Source organism: Onychostruthus taczanowskii, unplaced genomic scaffold (genome assembly GCF_017590055.1).
Source record: "Onychostruthus taczanowskii isolate IOZ18803 unplaced genomic scaffold, ASM1759005v1 scaffold105, whole genome shotgun sequence".
In the NCBI taxonomy this organism is placed as follows: domain Eukaryota; kingdom Metazoa; phylum Chordata; class Aves; order Passeriformes; family Passeridae; genus Onychostruthus; species Onychostruthus taczanowskii.
In genome coordinates, this window is record NW_024497078.1 from 1073566 (window position 1) to 1094792 (window position 21227).

Consider the following 21227-nt stretch of genomic DNA (forward strand, 5'->3'; position numbering starts at 1 on the left):
GAAGAATTTTTTCCTAATATCTATACTCAACATCCACTGGTGCAATTGTCCATGGGCAGGACACCTTTCACTAGACCAGCTTGCTCAGAGCCCCCCTCAGCGCAGCCTTGAACACATCCAGGATGGGGCAGCCACAACTTCTCTGGAAAACCTGTTCCACTGTCTCACCACCTTGATGGCAAAGATTTTTTCTCTTAATATCTAATCTAAGCCTGTCCTCTTTCCTGTCACTACATGCTCTTGTAAATAGTCTCTCTGCAGTTTTCTTGTAGGCCCTCTTTAGGTACCACAAGCCCACAGTTAGGGCATCCCATGCCTTCTCTTCTCCAAGCTGAGCAAACTCAGTTCTCTCAGCCTTTCCTCACAGCAAAGGTGCTTCACTCCTCTATCATCTGTGAATGCACTTAGAGAAATAACCATCCAAGCATAAGCACATCCATTAAATACCTTGCAAAAGGGCCAGAAGGATTTGCAGACCTGCTCTAGGCCACGCAGAAAGGCCTCTAACACTTCTTAAAGAAAATCTTCTCTCCTTCTCAAGCAGTTATCTTTTTTCACCTCTGTGTCTACCCAAAAAATTTCATCCATCTTAACCTATGTATCACAATGCCTTTAAAAACACTGAAAAAAAAAGTAATAACCCCTTTTGTAGCTTCAAGAACTGAACAGTTCATCTCCCAAAAAACCACACTTATTCAGTGCAGCACCTGGATGCACTCAGTTTGCCAATACCTGTGTGGAGAGTAAGGGATGCTGCTGTTGTCTCAGTGTTTCCTCATCCTGTGCTGAACAACCATTTAAAAAAATATTTTATGCACCTCCCCTCCCAGACATTATCAAAAATTGTCTCTACAGCTGTCTACAACTTGTCACTCTGCCTACAGCAGTCAGCTGTCAAATGCAGGTCTGGGACAGCTGGCACATTACTCTGACTACACAGCTGGGATTAGCAACACTTCTTGATTGAAGCTCAAGAGGGAGTTCTTGGATAGGGTTTTGTTGTTGTTTGTTTGAAGATTCTTTCAAGTAAAGTTTTAAGTGCTTTCATCAACAACCCATCTATCAGAACAACCTAATTAGTCTAGACCCACTGATGTCTGTTATGCACGCAGCTAGCCACCAAAGCTTTCCAATACAAGCACAACCCATTCAGATCTTAGAATTCATTTAATCATTAACAATTTGGGGGGTTGCCAACTCAATATTAAAAGCAACAGATGTTCATAAAGTAATGTCTAACAACTGCAGCAGCTTTCTGATAAAACAAAAAGTAGGTTTTCACTGCCTTAATTGACATTAGCATATCCAACACAAAGTACGGAATACAGTAAAAAGGTGAAATATTAACAATTCACATATTTTTAATTAGCTCATGTCCCCAAAGTACTAAAGAATTCTAATTGTAAGCTCCCAATTCTGTTTGAGTATCAGTGTGGTTTTGTCTTCTCTCTTGAAGTCTATTATCCTTACACACTTCTTATATCATTACTGTATATGCCTTTTGGTTATCAGTACCTTCTCTGAAAATGGCCTTGAACAAAACAGAACAAAAAACTCAAATCCCTTCCTTCCCGTGAGTAATTAGAGCTAATGCTTAGCAACAGGTAGGTGACTTCTGCTGCTCCTGGCACACAGTGGGGATCTGCCGAAGTTCCAGCTACTAACCATAACCACATACACTGAAGGAAATCACGTTGGTTGAATGGCCCAAAAGGAATGAGCTGGATTTCTTCAAGTCTAGCTACTCACTACTCCATACCACGTCTCAAGGACGTACACCTGAAGGTAAGGTAGACTGCTCATGTTACAATAATTTCTGCAGAGTGGTTCAGGAACTTCTACCACTGTTCGGAATGAATAGGAAACCTTTGCATTCAGCCTTGCTTATGTGTAAAAATGAGCTCAATATGGTAATCAACTCTCTTTCCTGAAAAGCTGATGACGAACACTCAGACTAAATACAAGACTGGCAAAATCCACAGGTTTATCTTTCTGCACAAAGAAGACTGACTGGTGAGATATTCTCTCTCCCATGTCAGCTAATTCCTGCATTTGTGACAGAGTCAGCACTAACAAAAACAACATAAAGGCAGTATGAGAGAAGGGAACACAAAGCGAGGCAAAGCTCGTGTACAAAAAGAGGTTTATTCTATAACCACCAACAAGAGCAGTTTAGGGCTATCTGTTACCCCCTGTCTGAACATAGGAGAACAGCAGAACTGTCCTTGTTTCCAAGGACAGTTAATCTCAGTCATAAGTCATTGATTTAGGCAAGAGAGAAAGATTTCAGAGAACTCCAAAGATAAAATATAAAAGTTTTTCCTTATTATATGCAAAAATAGTAAATAAAAAAAGGTAAGTTTAAAAAGCCTGAATGCACTGTTCAAACTCACATTTTAGATTACCATGAGACCTAAGCTTTCACCTTCAACAGTTTTCTGTCATTTCGCAAATGCAAAGACCCAGCTCACAAATACCAGACATTAAAGTACACAGAACTGCTCAATGAATTTTAAGTAACCTATGTGTAAACAAAAAAAAATTTTTACACAGCATGGAAATTAAGTTCATAGAATTTTTGCAGAGTAAACAAACCAAACAGAGGAAAACAAACAAGTTACAGCTTTATATTTAGAAATAAGCTGGTTTCTCCCATCACCTTTAATGTCCTTTACCACTATATAAGCTCTCATGACTGAAGAACTTGAGTCACCATACATTAATATCATCATGCTCAAATACAGAGCTATACTTGTGCAAAACTTCAAGTCACCCCTATCTTAACAACTGGTTTGTTCTTGTGTTGAGCCACTTCATTGAACATTCTCAAGGTAAACCTTGGCCAGCGACATCTATAAAGGCAGTATTGAGCTCTGAGAGCTGCACACCTCTTTCCAAATGTATACACAGCTTTCAGCAACATATAGCACTTTTTGTGTGAATCACAAATGCCTGCCCACCACATGTCAAGAAGGATGGAATTCTAAGGGAATTGATGCAAAAGTGTAAAATTATTAAGAATATGGAGTTTGGGTTCACTCCTGAAACAGATTTAGTAATTGTGGCTTTCGGAAATTAAAGACTCACTATTTCACTAATTTTGTGGCAACATTTTTAGCCTAGTGTGGTGCTTTTGACTGGAGTAGAATTCATTTTTTTCCACAGTAGGTAGAACGGGGTTATTTTTTGGATTTGTACTGGAAACAGTGCTGGCAACACAGGGATGTTTTAGTTGCTGCTGAGCACAGTTTGCAGAGAGTTAAGGCCTTTCCGGCCTCTCACCCCAACCCACCAGTGAGTGGGTTGGGAGTGCACAAGGAGTTGGGAGGGGAAACAGCCAGGACAGCTGACCCCAAGTGACCACAGACATATTCCAAACCAGACAGCATCATGTTCAGTATATAAAGCTGAGGGACCAAGAAGGAAGAGGGAACATTTGCAGCTATGGTCTTTGTCTTCCCAAGTCACTGGTCTGCATTATGGGATCCTGCTCTCCTGGAGAAGGCTGAACACCTGCCTGCCCGTGAGGAGTGGTAAATTAATTCCTTGGTTTGCTTTGCTGGCAAGCACAGCTTTTGTTTTACCTGTTAGACTATCTTCTATCTCAACACAGGAGGTTTTTTCACTTTAACTCTTCTGATTCTCTCCTCTATTCCACCAAGGTGGAGTGGGCAAATGTCTATGAGGTATTTAAGTGCCAGCTGGGGTTAAAGCATAAAATCAATAACTCAGTTTTAGAAGTTAGAATAGTTAATACAAGCATTAACCTCCCATATATGTACTGAACATCCATATGAATTTATATTTAATCTTGCTAAAATTACTTTAATGTAGATTTGAGTCTTCCTGCTGCAAAAATGAGAACAAGTTTAGTTGGAAATTTGTCTTTTAGAAGCACTGCATTGCTTAGATGATTAACTGAAAGCAAGAGCTAATGATTCCTTAGTTGTAAAATCTTTAGACACAGTTACATGTGCAGAAAAAACTGGATGTGCTTTTTTCTTTTTTTTTTTTTCACCTAGCTTCCTTATTACCTTCAGACTTGAGAGAGAGGAAGCAGCAGTACCAGTACTATTCCTCCACTTTCAATGCTAACTCCTTACCATTAACGCCCCTTTATCTCACTGTGTACCTCAGAGTTACCACATAACCCATCAGGAATTAGGTAACAAAGTCACCTCTTCAGGAGAGAAGGAACACTGCAGCATTTTGTTCCTGAAAAAAGCTAAAGCAGCAGACAGAGCTGAGACACAGGGAAGAAGAGATGTCTCCTGTCAGGGTAGCTCAACCCCTTTAGTGCCAGAGGGCAAGCAGCAGTTTCAGCCCTTAGAGCCCGAGCCCTGAGTCACTGGGCAAAGCCCCAGCCCTGCCCTGAGCCTCTCACTGCAGCAGGAGCCTGCAGCCAGGACAGCACAGCTCCTGCAGCCCATCCCCGCCACCTCCCACCACTTGCTGCATCAGCCTGGGAGCCAGCATCTCACACGAGCCCTTTTCTAGATCCCCTCCTAAGCTCCAGACAGGCAGAAAATCGTAACGTAACATAAAATCTCTTCCAATGTTCTTCACATCCTTTCTTCAAGAAAATATCTGAGGAACTGCCTGGCTCTAGATACTATAGTCCAGAAGTTCCAACACCAGAGAATATAATGTGAGGCAAAGAAAATCAGAGATGCCTGAACTGACACATAGGCAAGGAATTAATCTAGCTGAAGACCCATGGGAGCAGGACAAGTGCAATCAGTTTTCAACTACATCCATTACCTCCCATCCCAACACCAGCACAGTGTGGATACCACTACAGCTCTATCCATTCCAGAGACCACACCACTCATTCTACACTAAGCTGAGCATGTAACAACAGTATAATTTGAAATACCTTTTAACTATTATTTCTCTAACTAAAGAAAAAAATGAAAACAACATGCCAGCATTTACATTTCAATGAGATGCTCGCGCTTGATAAAAGACTTAAGCTAAAATTACATTCCAATTCTCTGATCTTTTTCCACTAGAAGAATTTAATGTTTCTCATACCACTATTTACCAGTTAGTCTCTTTTCAATTTACCCAGTAAATATTCCATTATAACCATCTTGGTTTTAATCACTAGCAGCTATTCTATACTATATCATTAAATGTTTTAGAAGAGTATTGTTGGCTGAAAGTGCTTCAAAAGTGTTCACAGGAAAAATAAAATATGAATGTTATTTTTCCAAGCGCAAAAGTAGATTAGCAATAACAAAGAAATTTCAAGATGGATTATCTTCAATGACCCACGGAAAAATTAATCTGCACTAAAAAGAATAAAACACTTCTTGAAAATGTAGAGAAGTCAAAGTAATTTATGTTTTAAATTTCCCATGTTAAAAAGAGATTGTGAAAGTAGAGCCACAAGAACAAAACTGGTTAATGAAAACATAACATTTCCTTGGCTTACAGTACATGCTGATCTTACAACCAAAGAGAGAAAAATTACCTGCAGATGTGGTACATAAAATTTTCTCTTTCTTTTAAGGCTTTCCTTGTTAAGATAATTATAATACTTGAACCAGCAAGGAGCAGAAACTTGACTCAAGTTCACTCAGTCAAAACACAGATCCTTCAACTCCCACACCGCCCTTTCCACACCTAAGGAACTATGGAAGGCCATCCAAATTACTTGTGCTAACATTCAGCAACAAATTGTCCATAAACTAGAAACTGCCTTAATTTGCATTTGCACACTGCATTTTCAATTTATATCATGTCATTCACCTCCTCCTTAACATTATCACATTTTCTTCTCACATTCTTCTCTATGCTAAAATAAAGTCTCTCTTGTAGGCCAAAGGTGTATTTGCTAAAATATCTTTATTCTCCACTGCTGTCCTCTTATTATGTCCCCTGTTGTATTTATTCTTCAATCCCATACCCACCTCTTCAACACAACATGAACATATGAGTTAAACCATTGGAAAAAGTAACTAGTTGTGGCAGATTTTACATCTCTTCATCTCTTCAGAGCTAAAAAGGCTGCCTTTTGAAAGATACACTTATGCAAAATTCAATTTTTGCATTCAATACAGAAGTGACTGAGTAAAACAACACGGCTGTAATATCCAGGGAAGTCAGACCAGATGACCACTTCCTATAAAATGCAACTACTGTAGCACTAAAAACTTGTAGAAAAATAAACCACATATTAGTAGAATAGTCAATATTCAAAACTGTGGTAGTGAGCAACACACTATCATATATTCAAATATGACTGCAAAAGAGGTGGTATAAGTTTTTATGAAATGTGAAGTTAAGAGAGAGAGGAACTTGCAGACAGTATCCTGTGGGCTCCCCAAGGGTCAGGTTCTAAAGATGCCTCATGGATTTGTCACACCGTACAAAACTACTGCCTTTCAGCTCAGGTTTCTCACCTTATTCTCCTTTCTCCCTTCAATTCCCTCTTGACACTGGTCCCAATAGCTTCTGTGACAGCTACTTACAAAGCTTTCCTTCACAATGTGCATCCACCTTCAAACACTGTTTCTAAACTAATGTAAGAGCTGCATGTGCTAGAAACTCCCACTCAGAATGTGTTCCAAAGCTGGAGGTGAGTATTTCTTTTCAATCCACTGATCAAAATACACACAAAATTTTAACTTTAGTTTGCAATTATGCTTCCCATCTACGTGTCAAGTAAGTCTCGAATTTGAACCTGAAGTGGAAACCTCAAGAAACAGGACATGAAAATACACAGTGAAGACCTGTCTTGCAAATACAGTACTCATCTGTGAGCCAGGACATGTAAACCATCACAGAACTCCTTGGAAGTTGCTCTCTTCCCGTGCTCAATCTCACACAAAGCTGCCATCACAGGAAATGACAGCAACAGTTCACACTGAGTTCTTTAGCAGAAATGATGTGATTCTAGGTCAGCAGGCTATTCTCAAAATATGCAATCTGATGAATTACCCATTTCTGCAAGCCCACTGTGAGTTCCTGTAGTTGGAATATAACAGAATCAGCAGAACATGTGCTTATTGCTTTACAAGCATGTAAATAGCTGTGGCTGAACTACATTTTGGTATTCAGTGCACCTCAATGCAAACAAGTCTCAGATGCAGCTGCCAATACAAATTTTAGTATTATCAGCTTGTTCTTCTCTTGCCTTCCATTAAAACAAAACAAACTCGGAACTAACACTGGGATTTGGACCCCGGCTTTGCATTAGTGCAATGTGAAGTAGCCAAATGCAAGAATATCACCATCAAGTACAGACACCAAACTCAGATTAGAATTGTATGTATTTACAACAGAGGAATAGTGACTGCAAAAACAGTATTTTTCCCAGAAGTAAGAGGTACCTGCATTACATGTATATGCATACAGACCTGGGGACAAAGAAACACATACTGTCATTTTATGCTCTGTAAGGTATGGTCTCCGTTGCAAAGCTGCTGGAAAGCTGCTACCACACAGCTGGTGTTTTGTAACTCTCCCACTCTGACTCAGGTAAGAGTCAACAAAAATAAAACATTAACTAATATTAATTTTGCTCAATGTGGACATTATGGAAACAAGAAAGGCAATTCCAGCAACTCCAGTTTAATATGAACAGTGTCAGTACTAACTACTCTTTTACATGTGTATTGTCTTGTGTTCCCTTCCCAGAGAAATCACAGTAAGATCTGCATTGCACAAGTACCTCAAACACACTCCTCTTCTACTCTGCTAGCAGGTAAACTAATTTCAAAAACCACAATACTAGTGGTTTCATGGCTTGACATTGTCTTTTTTCTCCAGTGGCCCACATGCACAGCCTCTCTGCAAGAAGCATTGTCAATATTACCACAAAAAATACCATGAAAGACAGTTTTAAAAAATGCTTTGTGGTCTTGGTCACACAGGGTACAAATCTGAGGGAAACTACACTGCCATTTAGCTCCTCAAAAAGGTACATGTGTCATTTTGTTTTCCCACTCAAGGTCACCCACCTATGTTTTTCAGAGGGATTTACTAATGCATATAATTTTCTTCAGGCACGTTTACCAGGCATCTCTCTTTGCAAGCACAACCCCGTTACTTCACAGAGGTCCACACAGAACATGTGGGTCATAAGGAGCAGGCAAAGCAGTTTATCTTGATACACTGAGCATCAGCTAGATGAAGATTTCTAACAAGAGGAACAAACACACATGTAGCTCAGGTAAAGGAGGGAAAACACTCTGAATTGAAATACATGGAAAACTACCACAGGAATAGTGTGGTAACGAAGAATGAGAAGACCTCTAAGATTACCCCACCAGGCTAGCCCAAAGACATTTATACTTAATTTGTTTTTACTGAAATAAAGCTAGAGGCTGCAGTCTTAATTGGTTTAATTTCCTTTCACTCATTCAAAGTAATGCTCCTTTCAGAGAATTTTATCCCCAGTGGATGCAGCTGCTGCTTTATCCAAAATGTGGAGCAGAGAGACGAGGCTGCAGAAAGACTCCATTCCCAGATGGGATACCAACAGTACAACTCCTCACAGCTGGGATAAACCACAGCCTCATGGAAACATGGAATATCTGCTCCATGCAACTAAGCAGAATTCCTAGCTTCTGGTCAGTCAGCAGGTGGCTATACCAAAACAGCATACATATTTTTCCTTTTTAAAATAGCCATTAAATTACGATCTGCAGAATGTCAATGACAATGTAATTAATTACCCCAGGACTCACTTTGGTTAATAGCTGATGAATCATCATCCACAAATTTTATTTTCAAATTATCAAATGATTCCATCTGAAAATTACACAGCTCAGACACAAATTTAGGAATATGCCTCAAAATATTGTTTAAAATGTGCATGGGTAGTTTGTTAAGCAATGCTTACAGTAGCAAATGTCTGTATCAGAGAAGCCACTCTACAATAAAGAATAATTCTCAAAATTTTAACTTTGCTGACAGATAGTCAGAAGATTCCAGATACATACTGGATAGTTGGTCTGCATTATTGCTATTTCAGGAAGCAGCATTCCTTTAAAAATTAGTGTTGTGTAATTTCTAGTAGTATTTCACAATTTTAGCATTCAACTTGTAGAACACTTATCCAAAATTATGTCATAGTTATAAATATTTCCAATGGCATCACTCAGCAACCGTTCAGGACTAATGATTTTAAAGGAAACGGTGACATTTTAATAGTTTACAAATCCTACGGATTTAGAGAATACTGGTCAAAATTTGGCAGATTTAATGCAGAGTATTTTGCTCATTCATCCTTATCTATGAAACTGCTGCAATATATTAAACAAGGCTATAAATCAGTGAAAATGAACAATTAAAACTGAGGGTATTAGTGCAGGCTTGAGTAACCTACTAGAAGTATTAAATTAGTAATTAATAAGATTTTACTGAAATAATTCAAGTCCTATTAGTCATACTCTAATACTTCTTAACCAATGCAAGACCATGCATCTCTCTCAGTTATTTCAGGTCTACTCAAGTGAGAGATAAAGCACACACCTCATTTCAGCCTGAATTCACACCAGATGCTGAAACCTGAGCATGCAAATAATAGGCCAGCCTGCTTAGAGCACTCTGTACAGAGTGAATCATCAATAACCTGAAAAGATTACAGAATCACAGAATTTCCTGAGTTGGAAGGGACCCTCAAGGATCAGAGCCCAACTCCTGGCCCTGTACAGGACCATGCCCAAGAGTCACATCACATGTCTCAGAGTGCTCTCCAAGTGCTTCTTGAGCTCTGCCAGGCTGATGCTGTGACCGCTTCCCTGGGGAGCCTGTTCCAGTGCCCAAACACCCTCTGGGTGAAGAACCTTTCCCCAGTAACAAACCTAAACCCCACCCTGAGACAGATTCAGGCCATTCACTGGTCACCACAGACAAGAGATCAGTGTCTGCCCCTTCCTTCCCCTCACAAGGAAGCTGCAGATGCAATGGGGTCTCCTCTCAGTCTCCTCCAAGCTGAACACATCCAGTGATTTCAACCACTCCTCATATGACTTCTCCTCAAGGGCCTTCACCTTCATTGCCCTCCTTTGGACACTCTCCCACAGTTTAGTTTCTTTTTTATGTGGTGGCACCCAGAACTGCCCCCAGCGCTGGAGGTGAGGCTGCCCCAGAGCAGAGCAGAGCAGGACAATCCCCTTCCTTGCCCGGCTGGCCATGCTGTGCCTGATGCCCCCAGGACAGGGTTGGCCCTCCTGGCTGCCAGAGCACTGCTGGCTCACGTTCAACTTGTCACAGACCAGGACCCCCAGGTCCCTCTCTGCAGCACTGTTCTCCAACATCTCATTCCTCAGTCTGTCTGTACATCCAGGGTTGCCCCATCCCAGGTGCAGAATCCAGAGCTTTCCCTTGTGGAACATTATTGCCCAGCCCTCTGACTTGTTGAGGTCTCTCTCCATGGCCTCTCTGCCTTGGAGAGAGTCAGCAGCTCCTTCCAGTTTTGCACCATCTGGGAACACACTTAGTATACCTTCCAATCTAGGTTCAAAACTCGTATTGTTACACACAAGTTTCAAAGTACTTCTATGAAGTCAGCCACAGAAACAAACTGCCAAACAGCCTCCTGTCCTTTGGGCAGTAAATTATGTGGGTACTTCAGCAAGTCCCACAGAGTCAAGGCAACTTGTGGGGCTGCTTGAGGCAGCACATGGAATTAAGGGGTTTAACTCATGGCTTCAGTAGCTGAAACAAAGAGATGGCACTGCCTAGTTCAGAACTGTGCTACAGCAGCTACATCTAGATGGCAAGCAGTACATTTCAGCCAGCTGGAAAAGCCACTGACATGTGAACAAGTACCTCCAGACCTGGAAAAGCCCTTCCTGGCTCAAATCAGGCTCCTTTCAAATATCTTTTATATAAACGTTCAAAGCGGGTTTCCTACTCATCTACCATCTTTCTACACCTCATTCCTACTTACAAGAGTAACAAATGCCAAGAGGAGATTGTGGGCATCAAAAATACCATTACTCACAGTGGTTCAAAAGCACCTCAACGTGTTAAACTTTCCACAGAAGCAAAGCCCAGCACATCAGAATTATGTACTCACCTATGACACAGGAAGCTAGTATCTGTGACAGGGGCAGATATATAAAATAAAATTCATAAATATTCATAAAAACTCCATCTTTTTATCCAGGTTTTCAACATGATTAAAGTATTTAGGATGAGAGTCTTGAACAGATATACTTTAAGGGCTATATAGCAGCCATTTATTTCAAATGCACCATTTACCAGTAATTCTGAGACTTCCACCTGTAGATTTTTTTAATTAACCTAAGCATCACAGGGATTAGCACAAATACCTGGAGTGCTGTCTTATAGGTATGAGAAACCTAAAAACTCAGAGGGATTTTTTTCATAAACTACAGAAGATCTTAGTAAGCTGGTAAAAATGCAATTGAAATAGAAATCTTCAGAGGGAAATTTGAAGATGCATGTGGAGCCAACTGAGGAGTGCTAAAGCAGCTAACCTGAGAAAGCAGTGAAGAAAGTCTAAACCAATGACTAATCTACAGAGCTGGAGTTTATGCAGGTAATGGGTATTTACAAGGGACTGCCTGAAAAGCCTCTATTGCACAGTTTAATCTAGCAAGCAAGTAATGAGTGCTCTACACAAAATAGTAGAGCCAGGAGAAGGAACTTTTTTGCAAATCCAAAAAGTAGAAGTTGTTCAAGAAGACAAGTAAATGGGTTTGCTCTGTCCTTTTTGTAGCTCACAGAAGGAGTCCTGACTAACAGGACTTTTAAAAACTACATAGAACGTAAAACTGGACATCATAAACATACTTTAAAAAAAAGTCTTAGTTGTACTGAAGTTACTGAAATTGCTTTGAAAGAAAATGTGATTTCTTTCAAATTTTCTATGCACTTCATAGAATGTGTTCTGTGATGACTGCTCTGCATAAAGAGGTTTGAGGTACCATCAGCAGGTTTCATCTCCATTCATGGGTGATAACTTTTCCTAACATTGGAATCTTGAAGCACTTAGGCTAATATACAAATGCAGGCCTAGTTCACATGTATGCAAATATTTTGTTCTTCATATAAATTATTACTTGCTGTAATTCAACCAAAATACATAAGCACTCTGTTACTGGGCTGAGAACCTAAAGCACTTACATTCTTTAGGAAGGATACTTTATGGTATATAATGCATCACAGTACTGACTTTTATTTAACTTACAAATAAGTAACTTCTCTATTTTCTCTGCCAGACTGCTCACTTGGAGACAACATGTCTCCAAGGAATAATGCTCTCTTCAGAGCCAGCAGGCTGCCCAGAGCAGCTTTCTTCTCTTGGACACAACACACCACTACAGCAGGAGCAAAGCAGGCTATCTCTAAGGGAAATGCCACTGCCAGAGCCAGCCAGCTTGTTTCCTTGCTTCTTCCATCCTTTGGGGATTTTTTACCTTGCTGCCCCTGAAAAGCTTCAAGGAGACAAAGTCAACTGCTCAAAATATATTAATATGAGAGCATAAGAATAATAGCTAGTAAGAGATGGTGAGAAGAACAAGAAGATGTTTCATGTCAAAAAAAGCAGTATATAAACATAAGAGTGGTGAAAAGCTCTCTCATAACACCTAACAGGAGGAAAGAAATCCCATTCAGAGAGAAAAGACAATGTAAGAGAAGCAATCTAGATAAATCACAACTCTGAAAATTAATCTTGATTTCCATGAAGTGCATCAGGCTTTCTTCTCAACATCACAGAAGAAAATTCCAGGGGACTATGTCCTCATTTTGGTGCATATTATATGATGTTTCCTTGATCTATGTCATACGCAAAGTCCACCTTACAAGGAGCTACCACTCTCTGTTTCTTGGTACAGACTCGCCCATCATCACTATTTAGGAAGATTTATCTTTGTCTCATTCTTTCCTGCTTTTATCAATATGTACATATCCAGGCCATGATATGCCAGTTTACAGTGTTTGTTTCATGTGTTGGAGAAGAAAATTTCACTGTAAGTAATAATAATAATGTATTGCAAGGCAAGCCAGATAGCTCAGACAGAATCACAGCATATAAAATAATTTCCTTCCATAGCCACAATATTCAAACAGCATGCTCTTCAAGAGCCAGACTAACTCCAAGGAATCTGCAAGTACTATTCAAGGCAGCCCCCTGTATGCTTTTACTTGGTCCAGTGTTCCAAGCAGCAACTGTTGAATAAGCCTGGGAAGTTTTAGGAGTGCATAAAAAAGGGGATGGAGAAGCAGGGAGTAAGCTAGAGCAATCCTAAGAACTCAGTAATGTAGTATTTTCCGCACTAAAACAGACAATTCAAGAGCAGAAGAAAAATCTGACAGTATGCAATATGTTTGACAAGTTGAATGAAATTAAAAGTATAAACAAAACCAATAAAAAATATCATAGGTTTAATCTTAGCTCTCAAAATAAATAACGATAGAAGTTGAACAAGTATAGCCTTTGAATTGCCAAATGCAAAAAGCAATTTCATAAAATTAGCATTAGAAACAAAGTTTGTAACCAGGGAGTACTTACAGTCTTTGCAACATCAATACTGCTAATACTGTTAAATGCACTTTAAAAGAATAATTTCCATAATGTTAACACAACAGCTAAATATTGCCTATCTGCTAATGGCTCTATGCATATAGCTGACCTTCTTTTTATGCATAAGAACACTGTACTTATCTAAATAAGTCCCATGAGTTAGACCACCAGCTAAAAATCCTGACATATCAAATATGAGAGCAAAATAGAGCAGCCAGTAACTATCTCTTAAAAAATGAGCTAGGAAGCTCACAACAAAATTGCAGTATCTGCCAAGGTCTTTCAACTTATTCAAGGTTTCTCCTTTTATACCGCAATGCAGAAAACAGATTTTTCTTTCATATGTGTTATCACAAAATGACAGAGACTAAGTACACATGCAGCCAAGGGACACACACCAAGAAAGGGAAAGAGTGAAATTGAGCCACAAGTCACACTGTTAGGAGGATTAGCACTGGATGTGTCACACTTCACACCATAACCTCTTCTACAGTTAGGCTGGGTACCACGTACATTCAACAAAAACAAAGTGTTCTACAAAAATCCCCCAAATCCCCTTTGAGTCCATCATCAGTTTAAATAACACCTGCTCTTTTTGACCCGTTCCTTTCCCTTGGTACAAAGATGGATGAGCCGACCCCACTTGTAACAGAAGGTCAGGGCTCTACATCAGAGCTAGCCTAACACTTCCCCTCGCTCCTTCTTCCATTGGAGGGACTAGGGTAGAGACAAGGATGAGGAAGCAATGGCGTCTCTAACAACAGCAATTCAAAACCTGAACTAAACCTAATGTTTCCATTTACAAAAAATGTTCTGGAGCTCAATAATCACTGCAGGACTGCTTTGGAACTGCTTTTAGGATGAGAAGCCTAAAACAGGAATAGTGAAATTGCACAATCAATTATACACATTAAAAGCATAAATGCGAACTGAATTCAATCTTTGTGGGCATATTCATAAACCCCAAATAAGATAACCACATGCCAGTGTCTGCAAAGGACTCTTTTTTAGCACACAGAACAGATTTTCTAAAAAATCCTCCTAACTAATGCAGCTGAGTATACACTCGATGTTCATACTTTAGACTCTCTGCAGCATTTCCTACTACTAATTAATGCAGCAAACTGGTTCCCGAGTCCTTCCTAGAAGGACACTGCAACACACAGCACCAGGAAAACTGCATTCACACTGCTCAGTGCTTCTCACATCCCAGATTACTAATGCTTTAAATATTAACTGATCCATCTTAATGGAGTAATAACCACTTCAGAACATCTATCCAAGAAATAAAGAAAATATAAAAAAGACATAAAAGCTGTTGCACATTATCAATTCTGTCTTAACACTCAGAAAAAGAGGTGCTGACTTATGTCAAATAAAAATGCACAACGCCCAAGTCTTTTAATGTAATTTCTACTATGTTGCATTTCTATAACAAAACCTTAAAAGTTAATTTGGTTAGTGACAGAAACCTTTAATCTCTTATTCTTACTAAAACCAGAATCCTTACATTTAAAGCATTCTACAATTTATCAGTAATTTTCACAGTATCATGTGGTAATAAACCCACACTACTGCATGCATTGATCAAGTTAAGCAGAGTATGCTCTGCATTTTGACTTTCTAAAAACCATGTATTTCACTACTATAGGCATTTCTGCAGGAGTTTATTTAAATATAATTTAAATTTTTAATGACACAGATCTTGAAACTTTCCATTTTTTTTTTATTCTCAGCTGCTTAGAAGAGAAACTTAGTATTTTCTTATTATGCCCTCATGTACCAGACCTTTTAGGTGGTACAAGTTCTTCTGCACTTGCACACCAAACATGAACTACTAACCCTTACAGCAGTTATTCCACATTCTATCACGGAAAATAATGACGGAGTTACCTGAACATAAACTAACGTATAAATGTTTAATGCTGGAAAACTCTTGAAAGGTTAGCCACTGAGGTTACAAATTACTTTCTATATCACTTATACTTTTCATAAATTTTTTTCTGTTCTTTCTTTTACCTCAAACTTTCACCTTTTACTACTTCCTGAAAAAAACCTTGCAACATATTAAAAACAGCATGAAATTGTTTGTGTATTTCAGCATGCAAAATTGTAGAAGCAATAAGAAAACTGTAACATGATCATTCTTTAAAATAAGGCACAGATGTTTTACTCTACTTTGCTTTTAAAACACAAAGTTCTTTTCTACACAAAACTGAAATTTATTAATAAATATAAGCTATTGGCGGGCAGGGGCCAGAACCATTCAGGCTGAGGATAATAGGAACAGGAAGTTAACTCTGTTTCCACAGTTCTCAGATGAAACTGCAACCTGTGTCAGACTCCTCACAGTGGAGAGGAGAGTGCAGGCAGCAGTCAGATCACTGTGCAACTGCTCATCTTTGACAATGACAGCTGATAAAACCAGCTCATACTTCACTACATACCAAAGGAAAGATGCTGCTTATTAATGCAGCTAGTAGGATGATCAGCTTAAAGGTCATGGTAAGTGCCCTGTGTTGTTAAGTAATAGCCCAGAAAAAGAAAGATTTAAAATACCAGCTGGAAAAATAAATACTTTCCTTAACAGGAAGCTGCCCTTGAATGCATCTAAGTTCAGAAGAAAACCTTGCCAAACCAGATGGTTATTTTGCTTGTATCTTTTTACTACAGAAATACAGTTGCTAGATAGCAATGGATATACCAAAAAAAATCCCAATATGCATATACCAAATATGCTTTACAGAAATTACAAAAAAAAAAAAAAAAAAATACAGTTGCTAGATAGCTTTGGATATACCAAAAAAAATCCCAATATGCATATACCAAATCTGCTTTACAGAAATTAAAAAAAAAAAAAAAAAAAAAAAAAAAAAAAAAAAAAAAAACCAAACACAAACCAAAAACCACAAGAAAAGTTCCCCTTCCTATAACACTGTATTTAAAGATTAAAATAAAGAAATATTTCTCAGAATACCAAGGACAAAGAAATCGAAATTATAAAGCTACTTGCCAAGGTAATGAAAGATTTACATGAATACTTTCCATAAACCTTTATAGCCATGCCTTACAAGAAACGTGCACTTCCTCTCTCTCTTTGATACTGACTCAATTCTAATAGGAATGGCCCTGTTGAAAGTAAAAGTTATTGTATTAAGGTTACGTTCTTGTAAAGATCATTCTGCTATGATTTCTGTTGGGAAGTGGCTCATTGTGTATTGCAATTCAGTTCCCAGTGGTATAAACCGTGGCTCGGCATCAAAATTATGACTGAAAGTCGCAGCTATTTAGAGAGGTACGAGCAAATTAGGAAGGGATAAGAATTAAATCTGTCAAAATTTCCTAGGTTTTCGAGTCACATTATTCATAAATTAAAGTGAATACAAGGATATTCGTTATGCAGGTAAAACTATGCTAACAGCATAAAACGATAAAAGCTCAGTCACACCACTGATCTTTTGGGAGTATTTATCACCTCTGGTACATATGCACAACACGTCTGACTTCAAACGAGTATTCTGCTAAGAGCAGAATTTCCTCTTCTCCTCTCCTCCTTCCTTGGAGCAAGTCCAATAAAAAATTATTAAGATTCATGAGCCTTACTATAAAGCACACTTACCGGTGCTGGATTATCTTTAGTTTCCACACCAAAAACATCCCGTTGTTTCACTGTCAGCAAATCTAGACCTTCAGTATCGTCCTCATCATCATCATCGTCATCATCTTCAAAGAATTGCATGGAGTCTGACTTGGGTCCCCTGTTAGGTACAAGAACTTCTTTTTCCTCCTCAGACACCTCTTTGGATTCATCCTCAGACTCACCACTATCCTCAGCATTTCCACTGGAAACAGAACATTCCTCAGCTTCTTTTCTTCTCTGCTTCTCTTTTGTTTTGATGACTGAAGTTTTTCCACTGAAATTAGTTCCACGTTTCTCCACTGTTTCCTCATTTACCAAGGTGAGGGCATTCTCATTTTGCTCTGTCTCCTCCAGGTGGTCTGTCCCATTGGCTACCTCATTCGCACACAGCTGCTTCCGAACTCTTTGAAGGAATCTCACACGAGGTGCCATTGCAAGACCAAGAGACCTAAAACATGGAATTAAATTTAATAATGAAAATTAATTAAATATAATTTAATAAAATTATTGAATATAATTTAATAATGACAATAAATTTAAAAGGCAGATACACAAAATTTGACTAAATTAGAAGCCCCCATTGATGGCTCAAGTGATTCAATTTCAATTATCATTCATATTGATACATTTTGATCAACACATTTAGAAAAGTCTAAAATACAAGTGAACACTGGAAGAGGAAGCAAGACAAACTAACTGAGAACACTCAATAACAATTACAAGCCTCCCAGGAAGGAAAGCAAACAAAGAAGCTGGTAAGTTGCAGATAAGAGCCAATTATCTATGATTCGCAGTAAAACATGGTGGAAGAAACACCAATGTAAGCTGGTATTGAAAATACATGGATTTCATGTCAAAGACTGAGATAACACTGATCTGTGAAGCGTCCTTCACTACTAGAAGTGCACCCAGAACATTATCCTCCTGACCTCACAGTGACTGAGATCAGGAGAACAAACATGGTACGGGTGAATGACTAACTGCAGAAAAAGCTAGGGGAGGAACACTTCTGCCTTGAAGGCAATTTCACCTGCTTCCACCTCTCTACAGGAAGGCTTTATCTCCATGGCATACAGAACTAACAGTGCCAGCAAAGCTATTATTTTACCCAGTTATTCATAACAATTCAAATTTATACTAATAAGCATTACATGAAAGGGCAAAAGTTGCAGAGAAAGCAAAAATCCTGTCTAGCAGAAATAGTGGAGAGAACTGCATGGGAACAGATATCCTGACTCCAACAGCCCAACTGATTTCAGTGAACTTTGTAACTGTCCACTGTTATTGCACCTGACCCTGCCAAATACAAATTAAAAAAAAAAAAAAAGGCAACTCTTTCAGAGTTCATGAGCCATTTCATTAGGTGAATAAAAAATATCACGGGACACTGGTACTGGTGCAATAAACACATAAAGAATCCATGATACAGAACCAAAAGTAGTACCTGGTGCTTGTACATACACTTAACAAAGGAAAAAAGGATTTAACCAAATACAGTGGCTGTAAATATACACAGGCACTCACACCTGTAAAAGACCAGCCTCTTTCAATTCAAAACATGCACAGCTATACACCACCTCTCCTCTTAATAATGTGCAAGTGGATAGCATAATTTCTTCTTTTCACTACACAGCCTCTGAAAGGAACTCAAGTTACAGCACAGGAGAACTATCTAATCCATACTACCCAGCAGAAATGTCACTATAAACAGCTGATGAAGCACCCAAAAGATACTGCAGATCAGCAAGAGTGCACTGTAGGCTCTGAAGAGCCTTGAACTTTCAATGGCAGCCAATGGGAAAGGCTACTCAAAAGGAGTGCCTTGCTTAAACAAACAAACAAAAAAAAAAAAAAATTGTAATCATACCTGTGGTTAAACAGGGCACTTTTGGTACCAGCCACAGGCTGGGTTTGTTAGACACAAACACAAACAGCAATCCACAATGTTAGGATAAAGAACAAATCTTCCAACAAATACAGTTTATTTTTAATGTAAAAATTTCAGTTTAGTGTTTCTGATAATTCAGCACTGTTCTATGTGCAATTAACAACAATAACAAAGCAAATAGAATTTTATTTAAAATTTTCAAAGGAAGTTTTTATCTAATGTATTTTGCACATTTACTGACAGTGCAGAGGATAACACCGTTGGGAACTGGAATTGGAACAACTAGCGATTTTAAACTTGTTTTACTGTTTGACAGCAAACACTAATTACCTTTGCAATGAAATGATGTGTTAAAGTTTGGCCTATTGACTAACTGTAATGGAAATAACCAAACAGCAGATGTAATGCTTCACTGCAGCAGCTGGAAGCCATTCAGACCTGGAAATGGGCCTTAACACCAGGCACAGTAAAACACACATCAAGAGATTGCTGCATTCAATCTCTTCAGCAAGGAGATCGAAGTTGCAAAAATCGAATCCTTTGGAAGACAAATGCTTTTTTGCTTTTCCAGATTTCACATTATTCTACATAAAGTATTGCTGTCAAGTGTTGAGAAAGCAACGCAAGCAGCAATACTGTATGGCAACTACACAATCAGTGCTCACTTCTCTTTCTCAAGCAGACAGGCACCAAGGTGCATAAGGTTGAAAATTCTGATTTTATCAGAGTTTTTCTTCTACATCTCCAGTGCGAGCAACAAAGATCAGGAATACACATGCATAGAAAAGTCTGACAAGGTGAAAAACTATTCTCTGTTTAGCAAAAGTTACAAAACAGAAAGAGCAGCCCATGATGTGGACAAGACTTCACATCACAGATTTTTTTTTCATTCAAGTGTGAAATTCCACTTGCCAGACTTCTGTACTGCACTGATGTCTTACTTTAATAATTGAATAAAATTAATTGTCAGTTAGTCTTGGCAATTTTTTCTACACTGCTTAGCAATCCTACCAAAAAAAAACTAGTGCTATCAGAATTCAAATTACTTCCAAAAGAATACAGACCTCAGGCAGAAGGGAGAGAGAAGGTCAAATTTATTAGGTAAGACAGTAATAGTAGATAAGCTTAGAAAAAGCATATTAAATAATCCCCCAAAACTTCTAATTACATAACTTCTCAAAGAAGTCATTGTTTTGTAATGTCAGTGTTTTGGCTCATTACTGCCTCTTTTTCATAGTATATTCCAAACGAAGAAAAATCTGGGACAATCAGTCTGGACATTCTACTGCTGCTAAAAGTTTCCCCATATTTTAAGATTAGACAGTTTCTTTAGAAACTATTTCTTAATTATTGACCAAATCTATAGTTCGGTCATACTGAATGTATGAACCAGCCTTTCTTTTCATAAACTATAAAGGGCATTATTAGTTCTCAATAATTCATTAGATGCCACTCAGACCACAATCCTACTATGAATGAAGTTGCAGCTATTTTTTTACTGTAGTGGTAGTGCTACCATTTCACACACTCATCTGGAATAAGAAATGTGCCGGGTTTTCTGATAAAGACAGACAAAAACAGGTAAGTTATTTAGTGAGATTTCATAAATCCTAACAGACAACATTAAAAACACACTAAAACCACAGTGTAGTCCTCAGACCATGGTAGCCTTTAAATGGCAACAATTCATCTGACAAACCAAACAATCATCCTGTTTCATATTTTGGTGTGAAATGAATGACTCTTTAAGAGCAAGCTCTTCTAGAAAGACATTTGAAATCAGTTTCTAAAGGCAATACTGAAACCAAGGGAGTGTTTTGCTGCTATAAATCGAAGTACAGCTGACAGTTCTATTCCTCAGCTGAAATCAAGGTGGCCAGACATCAGCATTCCCTAACACTGATTAGGGAATGCATAGAAGTAACTACACAGATGACCTATAATGCTCACGTACTTTGTTAATTTAGTTGCAAGTTCACAAGGACTTTCAGGAAATAAATTAAAAGAGTAAAACTGCAAAGAAATAACACTGTATGACTTTAATGAGAACAACACTTTTGTTTCCAGTGAATAATGAAGATCAAGTGTCAATTAACTTTTTTTTTAAATGAATTTAAATGAACGGTGTAGCAGACTTAAAATACTATCTCTTCTAAGGTTTGTTAATTATGCTTATACAAAGACCTGGA

At 38.5% G+C, this 21227-nt stretch overlaps 1 protein-coding gene across 1 annotated transcript in view; it reads right to left on the reverse strand.

Moving 5' to 3' along the window:
• Positions 1-21227, reverse strand: part of DDX10 (DEAD-box helicase 10) — a 155369-nt gene that overhangs the window by 89920 nt on the left and 44222 nt on the right. The window contains exon 13 of the mRNA XM_041414685.1: positions 17130-17598. Coding sequence (XP_041270619.1) covers positions 17130-17598 — 469 coding nt within the window. The remainder of the gene's footprint in view (positions 1-17129; positions 17599-21227) is intronic.